This window comes from Chroicocephalus ridibundus, chromosome 12, assembly GCF_963924245.1.
Source record: "Chroicocephalus ridibundus chromosome 12, bChrRid1.1, whole genome shotgun sequence".
In the NCBI taxonomy this organism is placed as follows: Eukaryota; Metazoa; Chordata; class Aves; order Charadriiformes; family Laridae; genus Chroicocephalus; species Chroicocephalus ridibundus.
In genome coordinates, this window is record NC_086295.1 from 1,045,711 (window position 1) to 1,064,781 (window position 19,071).

At 43.7% G+C, this 19,071-nt stretch overlaps 1 protein-coding gene and 1 long non-coding RNA gene across 6 annotated transcripts in view; one reads left to right on the forward strand and one right to left on the reverse strand.

Moving 5' to 3' along the window:
• LOC134522236 (uncharacterized) overlaps positions 1 to 19,071 on the reverse strand; it is a 120,760-nt gene that overhangs the window by 61,087 nt on the left and 40,602 nt on the right. For all 4 annotated transcript variants that reach the window (XR_010072976.1, XR_010072977.1, XR_010072978.1 and 1 more), the window contains exon 3: positions 16,046 to 16,092. This is a non-coding gene — a long non-coding RNA (uncharacterized LOC134522236). The remainder of the gene's footprint in view (positions 1 to 16,045; positions 16,093 to 19,071) is intronic.
• EDN3 (endothelin 3) lies at positions 406 to 16,258 on the forward strand. 2 transcript variants are annotated; one of them, XM_063349666.1, is made up of 5 exons: positions 406 to 654; positions 1,028 to 1,259; positions 14,006 to 14,170; positions 14,695 to 14,799; positions 15,721 to 16,258. In XM_063349666.1, the coding sequence occupies exons 1-4, from the start codon at positions 603 to 605 to the stop codon at positions 14,765 to 14,767; spliced, it is 522 nt and encodes a 173-aa protein (XP_063205736.1). In that variant the 5' UTR covers positions 406 to 602; the 3' UTR covers positions 14,768 to 14,799; positions 15,721 to 16,258. The 2 variants fall into 2 exon arrangements, with proteins under 2 accessions (XP_063205736.1, XP_063205737.1); XM_063349667.1 differs by having other exon boundaries at positions 15,726 to 16,258.

Consider the following 19,071-nt stretch of genomic DNA (forward strand, 5'->3'; position numbering starts at 1 on the left):
GGAGGCGTCACAATTAAGTGGGGAGAAAGAAAGTATTAGTTAATTGGTGACTTAATTTCACCTGGAAAACAAGTAGCAGAGCCCTGGGAAAAAAGTCCCAAACAATTCCTAAATTCGTAGCCCAGGTTTGAGTGAGAACTTTGCGTTTTTATGGCACAAGCCCTCTCCTCTCTCCTCCTGGAGCTGCCCGCAGGCAGCCGGCTCGGACCATCCACAAGCGACGGGCTCGGCCGGGGCGAGGACGGGGCTGTGCCGACCCCCGGCCCTGGCGGCGGCGCTGCCCCGGCCCCTCACCTGCCGGCCGGGCGGGGGGCGGCGGGAGGCGGGGGGTGCCGCGGGGGGAGGCGTCTGCGGCTCGGGTTTCTGCCGGGCTGCGGGGGTGGGGTGGGAGGTGTGTGTGGGAAAAGCCGCGCCATGGAGCTTCCCTCCCTCTGACACCGCTCCCCGGCGGGACGGAACAGCGCGGCGGGAGCGGGGCTGCGGGGGCGCACCCCGCGGCGAGCTCGGCAGCGGCGGGAGCCACTAGCCCCGCACCGGCACCGGGACTGCCCCGGGAACGGCTCACCTTTGCCTGCCGTTAACGAGCGTGTAATTTGGGGTTAATGGAGCTGGGTTTATTGTTCCTCTTTGGACTTACAGTTACGTCGACTGCAGGTAACGAGGGTTTCTCTCTGCGCCCCCCGCACGCACACAAAGGCGGGCCCGGGGCTGGGGCCCGGGGGGTGGGTTTTGTACTTCCCGAGGGCTGCGAGCCGCCGCGGTGCGCGGTGAATGGCCGGACGGCAGAGGCACGGCTTGCCCGGGCTTAAAGCCGACTCGCCGCCGAGCGATGCTCCCCAGGCCGGGGGCCGCGGGAGCTCCCCCGCCGCAGCGAGTACCCGCGTAACGGTGCCCCGGGCAGCCCCGGCGCGTTCGGGGACGGATGGCGGGTCGGGTCCCGTTACACGCGGGGGCGGGGGGGGGTATGTGGGGTGTCGGTGCTGTGGCGGGGGGAGCTGAGCGCTGCCTTTGCCTTCCCGCCGTGCAGGGTGGGCGCTGCCCCGCGCCCCGCCGCAGCCGCCCGGGGCCCCGCGCCCGGCGGCGCTGGGGCAGAGGCAGCGGGAGGAGAGCGGGGCGGCGGCGCTGCCCGGCGGCGGCAGGGCCCGGGCGGACGGCGGGGCGGCGCGGCGGCGGGCCCGGCGCTGCACTTGCTACACCTACAAGGACAAGGAGTGCGTCTACTACTGCCACCTCGACATCATCTGGATCAACACCCCCGAGTGAGTGAGTGCGGGCGGGACGCGAAACGGCGGGGCGGGCCGGGGTGCGGGGCGGGGGCTCCCTGCGCGTCCCCGGGGCAGCCGCGAGGGACCGGCCGCGGGGGGGCGGGGGCAGCCCGCCCCGCTCCCCGGGCATCCCGGGCCCGCCGCCGGCCCCGGCAGCGGGCGGGGGGCCGGGGCTCCGCCGCGCCGCACCGCACCGACGGGGCGGCCCCCGGCCACCCGCGGAGCGCGGCCGCGCCCGGGCACCGCCGGGGGGGAACCCGTCCCGGGGAGAAAAGTAGCTATTTGGGAGGAGAGCTCTGGTTCTAATAAACCACTCCTTGGGAAAGGAGGAATAGAGTGTGTGTGTGCAACTGTACTGGTTTTGATAAAAATTCATGTGGAAAAATACTTTAACATAAAAATAATAATTGTTGAAAGCCTCAATACACCAGATTTAAGATGTTACAAAATAGTGCCTTTTCCAATTATGTTTTATGAGAATGGCGAGCACCAGGTTTTGTTTCAACTCACAATAAAAACAACTTTTGGAAACGTGACGTTTCCCATGCGCTGGCGACGCCGGGTGTCACGCAGGTCAGGGGGGGAACTCGCATCCAGCAAAGCAGGGTCTGGTCCTAGCAGCACTTAATGAAAAGAAACCATCCCGCAAGAAAGACGCTCTGCCTACATCCCAAGGGTCAGAGGCCGCCTTTTCCTAGACCATTCCCTACATCCTCTCTCTCTGAGTAACTAAAACAGCCTTAAGGATTTGTAAAGATTTTCCTCGGTTTCCATCCTGTAGCAACCACAGCCATCAGTTAATTAAAAATAATCAGGACATCAGATGAATCAAAACCAGCTTTCTTTTGATGGACTTCAAGAATTACAGACCATCGGACTGTATGTGAACTTCTACACGCCATCAAGCACTCCACCGACTGCCGTTTGGGAACAGTTGTACTAACTCGGATCTGCCTCTGCATCAATTGCAAAGCTTTTAATCAGATTAAAATAACAATAGAAAAATAGAAAGTAGCAGTAAAATAGGTTACGTCAAATGAGGTTTTAGGGTGCTTAATTTGTAAATTCATGTGTGTGTCCTGGCTGGAGGCCATGCCTGAGGATGGGTCCTTTGAACTTCTACCAGCCTGTAAGCATCATGTATTCACACAAGTCATTCAGTTCTTTGAGTTCCGTACCTGCACTAATCCACCCCAGGATTACTTAGAATTATTTTAGCCAAATATTATGACTCAGTATATTTAAGTCAGAGCTCGCCAGTGAAAACGGGGAAATGACACTCCTTTTCCCCTACACACTGAATACATAGAATTCTACTGATTTTAAACACCCTCCCCCTCTCTTTTTTTTTTTTTTTTTTTTTTTAGGATATCCTGTTTTAAGTCTACAGGAATTACAATTTTCATTCCAGCGGGAAAAGTATTTAATATGCACTAATTCAGCAATGTGGAGAATTTTTTCCTACGTGAAAGTTTTGTGCAAACATCACCAAAAAAAGAACAAAAAATAGAGAATAGAGATCTATAACATTTTCATGATACCTGTAGCATTAGCAATGAAGTACGTATAATAACCCAAATAATAAACAGTCAGGACTATAAGCATCTGCTTTCTTAACAGCAGTCAGTCGTACATAAATTAACAGCAAATCTCTCAGATATGTAAGGGCTACCCCCACTGCCCAGTGTGAAGGTTAGTGGTGATGATTCGCTGTCAGTTCTGGGAGATTCTGATTCTTACCGCACCTAATTTTTAGGCCATTTGACCAGCCATTTCTATGCAAGCTCCAGAATGAATATATTAAATTTAAATATTCAATTTGAATATTAAATATTCACATAGAATGGTAACTTTTATCTACTGCGCTCCAAAGAGCTGAACCTGTATACCCTAGTAACACTGTTGGCACTGGGTTAACCAGGATGCTGGGGGCCCTCCGGGGTTGATAAATGGTGAGTGGATATGGGTGGAAAGCAGGGGAATTAGGAAGTGAGTTTTCTGGAATCTGTAAGTGCCCATTAGAACTGGAGAAGGGGGGGTCCTCCCAAAGGTGGCTGCCTGCGGTGGCTTTGGCTGGGAGAGCCGGGTGTCAGAGCCGTCCCGCTCCTCTGCCTGCCCCCGCAGACCTGCCTGCGGCGGGCCAGCACGGCCAGCCAGCAGGGAAAAGCTCTGCTCCAGGTGAGGTACCTCTGCGCATCTCCCTCTAGCCCGAAAGAGGCAGTCTCCATTTTCAAAAATCCTAGGAGCCTTCCTAGGAGTGCGTCTGTATGCAAGGGCAGAGGTAGTCCCTGAAATGAGTGGAGCTATCAGACATTTTGGACCACATTCAGTGCAACAGAAGCAGGATTAAGATTTCCCATCACGCATCTGAATGAAAAGGCACTGATTCTGGCCTGGTGTCCCACCTGGAGCGATGTCTCAGCAAGCCAAAAGGTGCTTGGGGCGGCGAATGAGAGCAGGCAGGCCTGCCCGTGCGATTTAGTATCCCGCGCCAGTTACACTGCTGCTCTTAAATGGAAGTAACCACTGGACGTGTACAGACTGGCTGTTTGTAAATGGGGCTTTTCTGTTGCTGTTGTAGGCATGTTGTTGAAAGTGTTTATATTTACTAAAAATTTGGCTCAAATGCAACTTTGAGGACCGTACACACAATGGGAGACCAGAAAGATGGTGTTAAAGACTGGAGAAATTTTCCTGACATCTGTTGATTCTGATCTTTTTCCTGCTTATTTACTTATCACATCTTTTTGTGGTTTATTTCCTACATCACACGCTACAGTTGCTTTTTATTATTTTTTTTCTTTCTTATTCCCCCTGGCTTATGTCCTTCACTTTATCGTTTCTTATTCCCATCACAAATTCCTTAATACTTTCTGTTTCCAGGTTACTCTCTTCTCCATACTACAAAGACAAACTTTACTTCCCCCTCTGGTTTCTTGCCCCTGTTTTTCCCAACAGAAGAGACTGGTAAGCGTTGTTGTAATACATTCAAAACAAACCTTGGTCACAGCCTCTCCTCCTTTTCTGGAGAAGTGCTTAAAGTTCTTACTGAAACTGCTGGGGGCAGAGTGATGACAGAGGGTCTGTTCCTGAAAAACCACTTCCATCAGCAGGGTGGCAGTTGTAGAACTGCAGAACGCGCAGCCTCTGACGCTATTGCCAATTAAATGAGACGTTACCCCTGCGCTTTGTACTTGCCCGTGAGCCACTGGGCTAGTCCAGAGCACTGAGCGCACCAGTGGTATTTTGACAGTGAGTCTTTTACACTGGGAACAGTGAGAGCCTTAACTGGGAAAGAAGATGCCTTAAAGTTGGGTAAGTCAGAACAGACTAATGCAATTATGTGGTGTAGAGAAAGGCTGCTTAACAAAGATAATTAAAAGCTGGTAAATTGTTCTCACTGATAAGATTGATTACTCAGGAATTAGTTGGCGATGTGTGTTTTTTTTGTCAAGTGATTAATTATGCTTATCTTGATCTATAGCTACAGACATATTTTAAAGAAGAAGGAATGGTTTATCTTTTAAACAGTACCCACTGATGTAATACAGCCACAACTTGGTGCTTAATTCTGTCAGTTAAAGAAGAAAATAGAGGCGAGACTTCTTTTAGATCTGCACTTCTTCAAAGGGGCCCTATATTTCAATATGAACTGAGCTCGTGCATCAGACAGCAAAATGTGGTTCGATTAATAGCATTAATGTTGCTGTGTGAAGCTTTAGAGATGCTCAGAATGATTAGTAAAAGATTAAAAGGTGAGGACTATAAGCAAGTGATGCTATTGTAAGGACACGGCATCAGATACTCAAGCGGTCTTCATTTCTGCAATAAGTGTAACAAGGATTTTCACAGGAGAATTAGCATAGATCCACAATGGTAAAGGTATTGCCTCACTCAGACTAAGCACTAAACCCAGTCATTTCTTGAAGCGTCTAAATCAAGGCAAAAGGTTTTTTTCCTAGACGACATGCCTTTTTTCAGTATTCACTGTTATGCTCAATAGAGGAGTAACTGAATGAAATTCTGTGACCATGTTATAAAGACCAGCTTATGTGATGATCCAACATCTCTCTGCCAATTACATGAATTTCTGAATCGGGAGAACTGGACGGACAGAGTGGCAGGAAGCATCTGATCTAACCTTGTGTTTGCTGCTCCGACCCTGCGCTTACACATCTCCCCTTTCCTCGGTGGAAGGCCAAGGGCAGGCGCGGGCTGGCAGGCGCTGCTTTGCCCTGTGGGACAGGCTGGTAGAGGGTGTGGCGAGCGTTTCACGGAGTGCGGTCACATGGGGACACTACAAGGATGTGGCGCTTTGTCACTTCAATAAGGAAGAAATCTGTTTCTGTAACATATGTGAGTCAGCTATTCCTTAGCACTAGGCTGACTCCAGATAGTTCCCCCGTAGAAATCTCTTTTCCTGACCTTTTGTGACACCTGTTGGGGTCATTTTTCTGGTCTTTCCTGTAAGTGATGACAAATGGTTTTGTTAGGGGTCCAGGACTTGTCAGAAGCTACACGGACAACAGCAGCTGATTCCACGTGGGATCAGCTCTCTAACAGTTAGAAGTTAATGATCTTTGCTCATTACTGGCTCAGGTCACCAGCAGAAAGTCATCTTAGAATGGAAGCAACTTGTACCCTATCATCGCTTCACTCCTAGTTTTGCTGATATACAGAGTGGGAGTGATGCCTTGGGATGCTGTGACAAAAAACTTCCAACAACCAGTTGGATTCTCCTGTTCTAACTGGATGCTCTGCTGGCTAACTTTTCCTTCATCGCGTCTTCTTGTTACCCGCATGTCACTGGGGATTGCATTTTGTTGAACAGAAGCCCACACAGCGTAATTTAAAATGCTCTTCACCCTTATGGATATTAAGTGGTATTACAAAGTATTACAATTACTCCATTTTTTGAGAATTATCTCCATCATTAGATAAGTATAGATGATGTCCTGTATATTACTGGAAATAAAAGTACACAGCTAAAGATCTCTTGTTCAGGAAAACAATTAAGCACATGCTTATAATCTTAGTAGGTCAGACTGAAAATACCTGCTAGCCAAAGGCATGATGATAAAACAGTGGCTGCACGCCAGGCAGTTCAAATAAAGAGGCTGATGTGTTGGTTAAACAGCGCGCATGGTTAACCATCAGCACAAGGTGCCAAAAGGGAAGCCGTGAATCTTCTCTTGAGTTGATTTTATTTTTCTGAATGAAGTTTGCCCTGCGTTTTGCAGACTTTGCTATCCACGTTTGCTGCAATCTATTACATGCGTGGATGTTACCAAGATTAGACTGTATGCCCTAATGTAGCCTGAATGTGGAAGGATAAAAAGAAAAATCTTAACAAGCCAGGAACAATTGCAATAACTAAAGCTATAGAATCTGTGGTCATACTTACTGGTAGAAAAAATACCAAGTATAAAGCAGATTATCTTCCTTATCTCCATCAATTCCTTTTAATTCTTCCTTTTTTTTCTTTTTTAGTTACAAGTTTTTGGGAAAATTTAAATGACTGATTGCAAATATCTGCAGTCCTAAAAATTGGAGGATCTTTGGTGTTGAAAAGCTGCACGTATCTTCACATCAAATGGAGAGTATTTCAAATAGATTCACTGAACACAGCAATAGGCTCCTGCTGTGACTGTTATGTTTTATCACGGAGAAACTGATTTGATTTTTAGGCCTGTTTTCAAACATAGTTATTCTTTCATATTTGAATCGTGCACTGACTTCACACTTCCAGTGTCTTACTGTCTGAAACCTGCACAGCTTGCATGCCCTCCACCGTCTAAAAGCAGAATATATCCCTTAGCCTTTCTGTAGAGCTTCTTTACCGTACTCGCAGTGTTGCCGTTTTAACAGCAGCATTCTCAGAAAGACTCGGAATGATTTGGCTCCGCAGGCTGGAATCTCCTGTGGCCGCAGAGCTGCCCCTGCAGCCGGTGGGTGAGAGATGGGTCACAGCCAGAGCTCGTGCCTGGGCCTTTCACCACCGCAGCTCCTGCGGCTCTAAGTCTAAGAATGAACAGTCTCGAGGGCTGTCAAACCACAGTCACTTTCATCAGTCTTAAATTTTAACACCATGTGTTTATCTTCCCCCCAGGTTTTTGTTCTATTTATTTTTAAACCAGCAGTGGATTTTGAACCATATACACTGTGGAGAGTGGTAGAACCGTACACGAGAGCGCCTGTCCTTCCTGCGCCCTGGCACGGTGGCTTCAGAAGCTAGCAATAAGTACTCTGTATTTGAGTTTGAAAAAGCGACCATTTGACACCTAGCTTGATTCCTTTCATCCATATTTTCCAGCTGCTCTGCCTTTTGGGATTTACCTCAGTGTATCTGCGCCAGAACCAGCCCACGTACTAGTAATGCTCCCTGCCACTCGGAGGAAGAAAAAGCAATAAGGGGAGTTTGGGCCTCTCAGACAGAAAATGCTGCACTGGATTTTTTTTTTTTTTTTTTTATGCTAACAATCATATACCTTGCCATAAAACTGGGAGCAGATTAGGATTGGTATGAGGTACTGAAGGATATGAGCGGTGTTGCTTTTAGAGGTATTTCTGTGAAACAACGGCTCGGTTTATTAGGGCAGGTGAGCTCTACCCAGCCTCTCTGGGCTTTTGGGCTGGTAATGGAAAAATACACCCCCCCACGCTTGCTTCATATTGCTACCTCCAAAAACGTACCCAGCTTTTCCCTCAACAGCTCAAGATATTTTTCTGATCATATTTGAAAAACAAAACGTGTAACGTCTTTTAGACAGCTGCAGGAGGAGGATGACCAGCAATACAAAGCCTTCAGCTTCTCTCACAGCGCTTAACTTGGGTACCACGACGTCCCAGTAGGAGGGAAATCAAAGAACTCACGTGGTCGGTGAAACTGGATGATGAAGCAGATGTGTGCAATCCTGAGCTTATTAACTATGTTAGCTATAGCTAATTAACTAATTTGGGTCCTCACAAACTAGCAAGTATTAATTAAAGAATAAGACTGAAAAAAAAAGTGAAGGTTCAACCAAATCTAGCAAGATTGAGGAGGTACATCTTTTTGGATATCAGCAGTCTCTTAGGTGTCTAGGAACACTGATTACTACTAAATTGAGGATTTGGAAAATAAAGGTGTGTCTATAAAGGATAAAAGTTTAAGTTTCCTCTGAAAATAATTCTAACTGCAAAAAGCTACTCAGAAAAAGTACGTCTTTTGCGAATGGAGCATGTGGTTAGGGTGACAAGACCAACAAGTCAGGCATTTCTTTGAAGAAGGCGTTTTACTTCTTCAATGATGATGGTGAGGATGAGGAGGAAGGGATACTGTGGGAGATACACCTATTGTGAACTACTCTGTTAAAAAATATGCTTGTTACAGAAAGAGCTGGAGCCGGCTCTCAGAGCAGCCGATGATTTCTTCATCTGCAGAGCCACACAGTATTCCTGCAGCAGCTTTAGATCAAAGTATGCACAGAAATATCTGGTATTTCCCCCAAGCATCTTTCATTCTGGAGACATTTTGTTTCACTTGGAGGATGTTAAATTTTGCTTCCTTTCCACGTTCTTTGTTCTCCGTGGTCCTTACAGGGATCTCATACATTTTGAGATTGTCTGAAACCGCTGGAGACTGTTGGGAGCCTTGTTGGCCTGGACGCACGCCAGAAAATATATTGCTGAATACTGAAATCACAGCATCTGAGATGATTGCTGCAACCCCCTCATCCCTTTGTTTTGGCTGAAACTCTCAAGTGCCCTGGAGGTATCTACTGTGTTTAAGTGGCTGGGAAAGTAGAAAATAATAGCAGCTCATAGGTCAATTATAAGATAGCATGAGAAACTCAGCCACATGTTATAAAAATTAAAATTAACCAATTGGATTTGTCTGCCTGAATTCTGAATGTTCACTGTAGTATAAACAAGGGGCAGCAGGACTTAGGCAAATCATACTTCCCGATTAGACTTCAAGGTATTAGTCATTCAATGGGTAGGGTTTTTCTGTGGGAAATTTTCACCGATATCCCTGGTTTAGAACGGCTGTTTCACTCGTACTCAGTACTTCTTGTCTTTTTCAACAAACAAATGCCTATTTCTGTTAATTTAACGGCAAAAACTTGCTTCAAGAGCTAGCTGACTTTTAGGGGGAGAGCTATTACGATTGTGTTTTGTGGACACAAAGTACAGAAATAATCTAGGTTATTTCATAGAATCATAGAGTTGCTGAGGTTGGAAGGGACCTTTAAGATCATCAAGTCCAACCATTAACCTACCCTGACAAGAGCCACTTCTAAACCATGTCCCTCAGTGCCCCATCTACCCTTTTTTTAAACACCTCCAGGGATGGTGAATCCACCACCTCCCTGGGCAGCCTATTCCAATGTTTAATAATCCTTTCAGTGAAAAAACGTTTCCTAATATCTAATCTAAACCTGCCCTGACGTAACTTGAACCCGTTTCCTCTTGTCCTATCACTTGTCACCAGGGAGAAGAGGTCAGCCCCCATCTCTCTACAACCTCCTTTCAGGGAGTTGTGGAGGGTGATAAGGTCTCCCCTCAGCCTCCTCTTCTCCAGGCTAAACAGCATCTGAGTATCCAGTCTGCAGATCTATACATTTTTTTTTCTTAAATTCTCAGAGAAACATTGGCTGACCTAAAGATTGCTGTGTGTTCCTTCCCTTGCAAAATCCAAGAGCACACTGTGCTTTGATTAGCTTTGTGCTGCGCTCTCTCTCTAAGATATGTATAGATGTGTATCTATCTTCAGATAACAGATCTGTTGCACTGACTAATTATAATTTCATCATATGGAATAATTCCAGGTACTGGAGAGTTGTGTTAGCATCTTCTTTTTTTTTTTGCATACAGACTAAAGAACAAATAGCGCATACTGAAGCAGAAACTATTTCCTTAAACTCAGACCTTCTGTAATTTAGCAAGTGTTTTAAAACCGAGTATGTAGGTGTTTACACACCCACTCCCTGGCTGCAGTGGTCATACTGGTAACTGAATTCTACAAGAGAGGGTCACTCCCACAGAAACCTCAAGTTCGTATGTTGCCACGCAGATACCAGGTCAAAGATGTACCTTGGAAAGGCTGATCCAGAACTGCATAGGTTGGTTTGTTCTCCACTTCACAGAGAAGAAGGGTGTCAAGGACACACAGTACACATTAGCTCTTAAAAATGTGGAAAGCCCTTTCGCTGCTTCAGGTGAATTTCATTCTCCTAAAGAAAGCAACGATGCATACTGAGTTAAAGGCCAGAAATTCAAAATTTCTTGCAAAATGTAGATGTTAAGAAAATGTAAAGAACGTGTGGATTTTGCATAGAAATTTCAAGCAAGTTTGCAAATGGCTCTTAGGCAGTACTTTGGTCAGGGACCTGGTGGTAACCGCGAGGAGCACAGCGTCAGGGCACTGGTTGTTCAGCATCTGCAGGAGCCTGGCGCGTGGCTGGCGACAACCCTGCCTCTGCTCAACTGTTCCTCCTCTTCACCCTGGAGACACGAACTGCCCTGCGCATTCTACAGCCAGCTCTGGCTAAAGACAGCTGGTGCCTCACCTGAAATGGAAAGCGAAGGGACTTCTTAGCAACACAAATGCTCAGTGGCAGTTACATGTCGACAGCCTTTCCTATTCAGCATGTAGAAACTGTGATTCTACTTAACTCATCTGGGACCGAGTGTTGCAGCACCATAAAAATATTAATAATAACAGTAAAAAGCAGCATTTGTTAATCACGTGCCAATCTAAGATGAAGCATGCTGCTAGGCAAATGCTTCTGCTGCTTGTTCAACTGAACGGCTTTGGCATCTCCCCTCGCTTCTGAGGTGCTGAGAAAGAGGCATGAACTAACTTGAAATCCCAGCGTGTTCAGCTGCCGGAACGATAACCCTACACGCACCAACATTTGCTTAAGGGTTCTGATTTATGAGTTGCAGAGTAACTGACAGGCAAGAAAACATCTACTATATTTTTTAGCTCTTTCTGAACGCTGTTGGCAAGACTCTGGGTTGCTATTGAAGTTTACCTGGTTTGGGTTTGAATTTTTGGGTTAGAAATCAAACGCAGGCATATTGGGAGAATTATTGTTTCCATCTCTGATTGGCACACCTGCACATTAGCTTACATAAAAATTTTTGCTTGGGCATTCTAGTTAAGATTCTTACACTCGAAAATATCATTGCATTGGCATGTATTTCTGGACCTCTGAGAATGAAGGGGTCTTGAGTACATTTTGCAAGCTATGAAGCATACTCGTATCAGCATTCTATGTTTCATAGAACGTGAGGCACTTCATTAGAAATACTAGTCTCCTCCTTCGCTTAGGGCTGTGGTTCATGTTTCTTATCACCTGTAATCACACTGTATTCTCCACCCCTGCCTGTTCGATGGAATTTACTGTCTCTTAGGAAAGACAGCAGACTGTTAACGTGCCCGTTCCTCAATCACTGTGGTTCACATACGGATGGATTCAGATAAAACTGAAGCTGGTGACAGTTCTAGTTGGTCCATTAATTTGCAAACTGCAGCAACGAAGGAATACACGTGTCCTTCTTCCTCCCAGGCCATTCAGGCAGAACCTCTGACGCAGGGCAAACTGCAGAGATTCCGATTTAGAGAGTCAGAGTAAGAAAAAACAGTCCCATATTGTGTAAAAGTGGTCTTTTTACCAAGGAACCACTTTAAATAATGGGAATAACATGCTACAGTATGTCTTGTTAGCACAGTGTGGGATGACATCTGCAAAAGCTTTAAAAAGCTGCTTTATCCCCTGGCATGCTATCTGCCATGAAATAGGGGGTTCACGTTTGGCCAGACCAAGCAAAATTCATCTTTTCCTTTCAGCCTAAATCTGAGCGGGAAGTTGAATAACAGAATTTTACCAGACAGTTTTCATGGAGGGCTTGCCTTGCCACTCTTAAAAATACAACTTCCTCCTGTTCCTGTCTCTAGATACCAGCCATTACTTCATAAAAAACACGAACGTATAAAAAATATGACCATATAAGTAATTATTTATGTTAGAAGTTACCCACGTTACCTATTTAGCATTCATTACTCTAAAGTAGATGGCAGTATAGAGTTATTAATATTCTTCAATCATAAAATGGGACTCACTCCTAATCCTGAAGACAACAAAAAGATTTTTAAATGACTGTTTGAGAAAGGGGGCCAAAGTCAAGTCCTAAAGTCTTCTAAGACTAATGTGCGTATTCTTGGTCTCTCCCAGTGTCTAGGCATAGCTGTAGAATGAAGGAAGTAGTGAAAATACGCAACAATTTTCTACATACAGGCGAGGGAGACCAGCATCTGCTGCAGTAAGACAATCTCCTGGTCTCTGACACACAGAAATTCTGCTTGTGACTTTCTGTCTTTCAGTATGATTTGATGATAAGTCTATAGATGATGGGCGCACTCTGGTTCAGGCTGGGAGAGCCGAGACGTGCTGTTAGAAGCTCCAGGTGCTGTAAGTGCAGAGGTTTGAATGAGTGATTTGCATCAACTGCACTGATGTTACATCAAAAATTATTGCAGAGATTAGGAAAATAATGTTTCTGAGCCTTTCAGCCCACCATGAGTGTGGGAAAACGGAAAGTTTGCAGCTTTCAGTTAACAGCCTAATGATGTTTTTATGAAAGCAAATGAGAGAAGCACAACTATGTGGCTCCAGACTGATTATTCAGGCTTTGTTCTGTAACCTTTCTGTAACCTTTCTAGACCTGTTCTTGCTTCCTCTCCCTGTCCCTTCTATTTTCCTCTCCACTCCTCTTTCTCACTTTTGAAGATGAGATTCTTTTCAGATATTTAGTATTTGTGGATTTGTGGGTTGCTTAGCCCGTCCCTCAAGTACACAGGAACTTCGGTGGGTCTCCAGAAGTTCCATGTGGTGTACACCTGCTATCCATCGAGATTCTTTAACAACTTGTAGGAGAATAATTTATGATATCAGTCTAAACTATCCCAGGCTTTTTGGCGATGTTAGCAGGCAGTGACGAAGCACGTCCTTTTCTGATAATAATATTGAATATAACCCGTGAAAGAACAAAGCATGCCAGACTGCAGGGAAATAAAGAGAACTACCTCTTAGTATTTCTTGGTGTGCTGTGGTACAGAATATGATCTGTCGTAGAAAAGTACCAATAGATACACATGAGGAAGATTATTGAGCTGTTTCTCATTTTTATAACTCCATGGGTCATGTTCCAAACATGATGTGGTAAATGAATCATGCTGACAGTTTTCTCCATTTCTCAGTCATAAAATTAATGGCAAATCCGGCTCTGAATCATGAAGATGCCAACAACGACATGATGTTACTCATGTGGTGGCAATCGGCACAGCTCCTTTGTCACTTCATACCAGCGACGGCACTGAACGTCACAAGTTTTGTGCATGTGTGGGAGGAAACCAGCACAATACGGGAGGAAGCAGTGAAATAAGCAACAAGCTGGGATGTATTTGTATCAGCTGTTAGGTAATCACAGTTTTTTTAAATAGCCAGTGCAGTTACCAGTTAATTCTGCCAGTTGAGCTGATTATCTGCTACTTTATAACTTTGTGAAGGCTGCTGATTGAGCAGAAGTGGTGATCCGTTACAGGCAGAACTTCTTACATAAGCACAGGGTTTGATTTTTGTGCCGCTCTTTATTGCTTTGCATCAATAGATCTATTTTCCAAAACAGAAGAGATATGGAATATCATTTCACTTGGCTTCTAAAATACACAGTATTTGTGATTCTCACAACAGGAGGACTGTGCCATATGGGCTCTCTAACTTCAGAGGCAGTTTTAGAGGCAAAAGGTCTACAGGCCAGATGCAAAGCACTTTCCAGCCTTCCTTTCGGTGTTCTTGTTTGGATGCTCACGACAAACAGTGTATGCAGTTTTGCAGAAGAATGCAAGACAGAAGAAGGTGAGTATCTTTTCTTAATATTGCTGACTGTCTACATGATTTGACTAGTTAATGGAGATAAATTAAGCAAGTTGCACGTACCAAATGAAACCGATTAACAAATATATTGATTTTAAATAAAATTCTCATCTCTGGTTGTGGTGGGTTAACCCTGGCCAGCAGCCAAGCACTTCCACAGTCGCTTGTTCCCTTCCCCCTGATGGGGGACGGGGGAGTGAATGGGAAGAACAAAAGCCAGAAAACTCACGTGTCACAGCCAAGAGAGTTTAACAGGTGGAGGACAGAGGCCAGACCCAGCACAGTACTGCTCTGAATTTTCTTTTTACTCTTTCTTTTTATGATGTGGTAGTTTTGAAACAGCAGATCTCCTGTCCAGTTAGAAGCATGCTTAACATTGCACTATTTTAGAGTGTTTTAAGTTTTATCTAGTCTAATGAAGAGTATAACATTGTCATTTTAGAACGGCTCTGTAAGGGTAATTGATGAGAAGACAGTGACAAACTTAGAAAATCTCTCTCCCCCAGAAATCATGGATCACTAAAAAAGACAGAGGAGAAAGACCAATGCAAAGAAGAGGAACACGCTTTCTTTCAATAGCGTAGAGAGTTCGGAGGATTCTGAAGAGTCAGGTATGCGACAGATGTTTAACATTGAAAATAAGTATTAATTTTTCCTAAATTTTCTTTGTATTTGCAGAACTCTAAATTCTTTCAACTGAATATTATCAATTCTTGCTAAATAAGGTCAGAATTTGGCCCACGAGTTGTTTGATTGGTTTTTCAATTTATTTTTCAAAACCTTTAGCATACACAGAACTACTACAACCTTCCTCACGCTGATATAGCTCCTTCAAAAGTTGGATTCTTTGGCTATAAGCCAATACATATTTTGGCAACAGTCCCCCCCCCTTTTTTCTTTTCTTTTTTTTTTAGGGCAAGGGCTGTTCCTGTCTATCATCTTTTTGCTCATTTAGCACTGCAACAACTTAAGCTACGTGTCCCAGTGCAGTGCTTCAGTAGAACATAAATTGTGAAGGTAAAGAAACAGAACAATCTTTGTGGAAAAAGTATTTGGAGGGAAAAATAAATCTACTTTAGATGTCAGATGTAGAGAGGTTACTGTGACCTAATAGCCAGTTTCAAAAAGTTCCAGTTCCAAATCTACCCAAATCTACTATTGCTACATACGAAATGCAAAAGGGTGTCAGGATAAGCAAATACTCGTAGTTCTGGGTAAAATGAAGCAGCCATTAGAACTAGAAAAGTCTGGTTTTTTTTTAAAAAAGACACACTATTACCCAAAATTTTTCGCTACGAAGGAAAGCACTTGGATTACAAGTCCCCAGGCTGAACATATTGCTATGATTATTGGGTCAGAGCTAATTAGACAACTGGGTAGCATTCACTGGGTGTACACATAATCAAGGGGATGAACCACAGTTCTAACAGGTAATAGGGAGCTAGTTCTGGGTAATGAAGCAGTTTGGGTTTTGGTTGGTTGGTTGGTTGGTTTGTGGATTTTTTTAAAGCCTTAATGTTTATTTGCTGAAGCTCAGAAGCAAGACTACAGCTCTCCCTTGAGATGGACAACCGTGACGCTTCAGTCTGATGCCACGGAGAACTCAGCTGTGTGCGACACTTCCATTTCGGCAACACCGCGCTGAGGGCACGTGAACCTGTACGAAGCAGCTTTCTCCCACGCTGCCCTCGCCAGAGTCTCAGTACAGGATAATCTTTATCAGGTAACCTGGCAGGGAATGAATCACCGGTGAAGAAAACTTCCAAGGCAGATCCGAGCTTCGGCAACACAAAGTTTCAAGGAACATTTTTCTACGTGATTTAAAAAAGTACAACAGAAATCTACTGTTCCACTTACTGTTTGCTGTATGTCTGAAGAATCCATCCACAGCTTTATGCAGGCAACTGTAAAAGGAGAATGTGATGAGTTAGAGAGGGGTTGCTTATACATGAGTTCTCATTAAGAATAAACAGATACAAAATATTTCTCTCGTTAATGTATGCAAGCCTGAATCATCATATTGTAACTGCGTGGCAGATATTTAAATGACAGTATCTATGCAGAATAAATATGAATGGCTAATATAAATATTATTATAAACTATAGCAAGTTAAGAGTATACATTGAGTATTCAATAGATCACCTAATTTAGGCACAAATTATTCCTGCACTTCAAAGTTCCATTCAAAAACATCTACAGTGATTTATTTAAGGATGCACTGTAGTCGATGAACAGAACTCCAATTATTCATCCCCAAAGAATTTCCTACAGATGAAGGGGTAGGACTGTGGAACTTCACGTACAACTTCATGCAATCAGAACAACTTACGGTACTAGACCATTTGCCGTTCTAAGCCTCTACATACGTTATCATCCACAGTACATACACTCGTCTTTGCAAGCACCATACATCACATTTTTATCTCTTCATTGAAACAATCATCACCGAATAACTTGGAAACTTGGCAATAAGGATTAAATCCAACCCTGGACGTTTTTCAATGTAAATGATTTCTTCAGAAATTACGGACTTTTTTTTTTTGATAGGACGATGCAAGAGTAAGCTAGGGAAAAAAAGAGTAACTTCTGCAAATCCTGTTCTATATTATTTAAAAAGAAAGAGAGGAAATCCCTTACTTGTGACATTACAGATATTTTTTTTGATTTGACTGACCTTCACGCAGACTTTCCCCAGGGCACATAGGTTAAACTGTAACCTGATAACATTAAATTATGTTTTATCAGAAGAAAGATGGAGACCAAAAGAAAAATGAAATTAACAGTAAAAGTGGTTACATAGGCTTAAAACAGTGGTAATAGACTTTGAAACAAGAAAGGGAGGTCTTTGCCAAAATATATATATTTTATATATATGTGGATATATTTCATAAATAAATTATTATAGTTATAAAATTAAATATATCTTTCAGTTACTGCATATGTATTAGTTTCTTACTTGCTGTACAAATGATTTTGTACATTTATAGAAAATAGATTATTTATTGTATAAAAACATTTCACATACTGTTTTCCCATAATTTTTAAAAGACACTGTATAGTTTTGGGGTTTCTAAAAAATAAGCAAGCTTTGTTATGAGGAATGCTTAATGTTCATTTATAACCACCAACTGGAATTTTTATTTCCCCCCCCGAACGCTTGCGCCCAGGTCATACAAAAACGTGCCTTCTTCAAGAGACTAATCACTCTCCTAGCAGTTTGAGAACTGACTATGAAAACATAATAAAAATGTCTTTGATAATAATTATGCATAAAAAGTTACATTTCAATTTTGCGTCCCTTTTGCTATAAACGTAACCCTCATCTGGATAATTCATATCCTGGGACAAAGGAGGCGGCAGCGGCCGTTTGGACGGCGAGTTCTTTTTGCAAACAGCGTTCACTGACTTCAGCTTCAGCCATTAGATCTTTTTCCCTGGAACTGCAAACACACGGCAGTGCCAACGAGGCTGTAGGGCCTTCTCGACTGATAAATTCCGCTTCTAGATCAACTGCTCAGTCTACGCTCGGATTTCTACTGTCTTCCCTCATGTTAATTCAATTTAAATGTTGCATTTGAAGATGGATTCATACCTTCCCCAGGCCCACATACTTTCACTCTATTTTAAACATTCCCAGGGAACAAAAATAATCAAGTTGGGTTCTTTGGCATGCAGGTAGATTTAGGCCTTGAGTAGTGGGCTATAGGTGGTTACTGTTGTGCTTTTTCTTCAAGAAAGAAAAATCCAACGTTTTTCTACGTGAATTCCACTTTGAGGCAGTCTGGGTTTGGGACTCTGCCCAGCAGCTGAAAGCACAGTGCCGAGGTACTGCTAGGACGTAGTGTGAAAATCAGTCTGTCGCGGATACCGCAAAAGAAAGAAAATGAGAAATAACTTATATCAAACCAAGAAGAGGGAAAATCTAAAGTTTACTGTAGATATCTCTGAATAAATCTATAAACCACACCATATACCTGAAAATTATACGTGCTGGGTTCTGGAGTTGAACTACTGTTATTCTGTCTGGGAATAGTTAATGGCCATGAGATCAGTTTTACCTAATTTCATATGTTTATAGAAAATGTCACCATGGATATTTCTCAGCTCTTAGGGACTCAGTTTGCCTGTTTTTAATTTGTAACTAGAAGATGTTAAGCTAATTTGAAATCCCATTCTTTAAAAATTATACAAAAATGAATTTCATACACAACTAAATGAATGTTTTTAACTAAGAAACAACTCTTAAAATGTGATAAATCATAAAATGATTACTTGCAGAACTTAGAAACAAATGTTCTTTCAACACTAACATTAGTGTAGTTAGGTGTACTGCAGAATTATTCTTGGTCTGGGGTATTATTTTGAGGACGCTTGCGTTTAATGTTGTAACAAAAAAAATAGTTCTGTTTCTTACTCTATTCCATGTAAAACCATTTATATATAACTCTGCTCTAATTCTGTCACAGTTGCATAGCTCTCATTCTAGTTCCCATTAATAAAAGTTCCGTTTCCGGTTGTTAATAGCAGTAAGAAGAATAAGCGATCAAGTCTAGAAAACACTGTAGAAGGGAGGTTTGGAAGAATTTCAGTTTTTTAGCCTACAAAGGAGGAGGAGGAGGAGGAGGAGGAGAGGGGCTGGGAACACAGCCGTCAAAGGCAGAGGGCTGTGACAGAGGGAGAGCCGTGCTTTGCTGCCCGTGTCCCCAGAAGGCAGAACAAGGAGCAGGGGACAGGAACGGTGAAGTGCCCTGAAGACCACGGTCTCCATCATCACCTCTCACTCCGTGGCCATGCCTGGTGGAAGGCAAAGGCTCTGCTGGCGAGTCCTTGGGCCCTCACAGCTGCAAGGGTGAAAGTTTTGGGGATACCGTTCTTTTGCTTC

Bases quoted from the DNA above. Each gene is read 5' to 3' on its own strand.
- EDN3 (XM_063349666.1), top strand. From the start codon at position 603: ATGGAGCTGGGTTTATTGTTCCTCTTTGGACTTACAGTTACGTCGACT. The intron at 655-1,027 runs GTAACGAGGGTT...CCCGCCGTGCAG, and splicing joins TACAGTTACGTCGACTGCAG to GGTGGGCGCTGCCCCGCGCC. The intron at 1,260-14,005 runs GTGAGTGAGTGC...TTCTCACAACAG, and splicing joins ATCTGGATCAACACCCCCGA to GAGGACTGTGCCATATGGGC.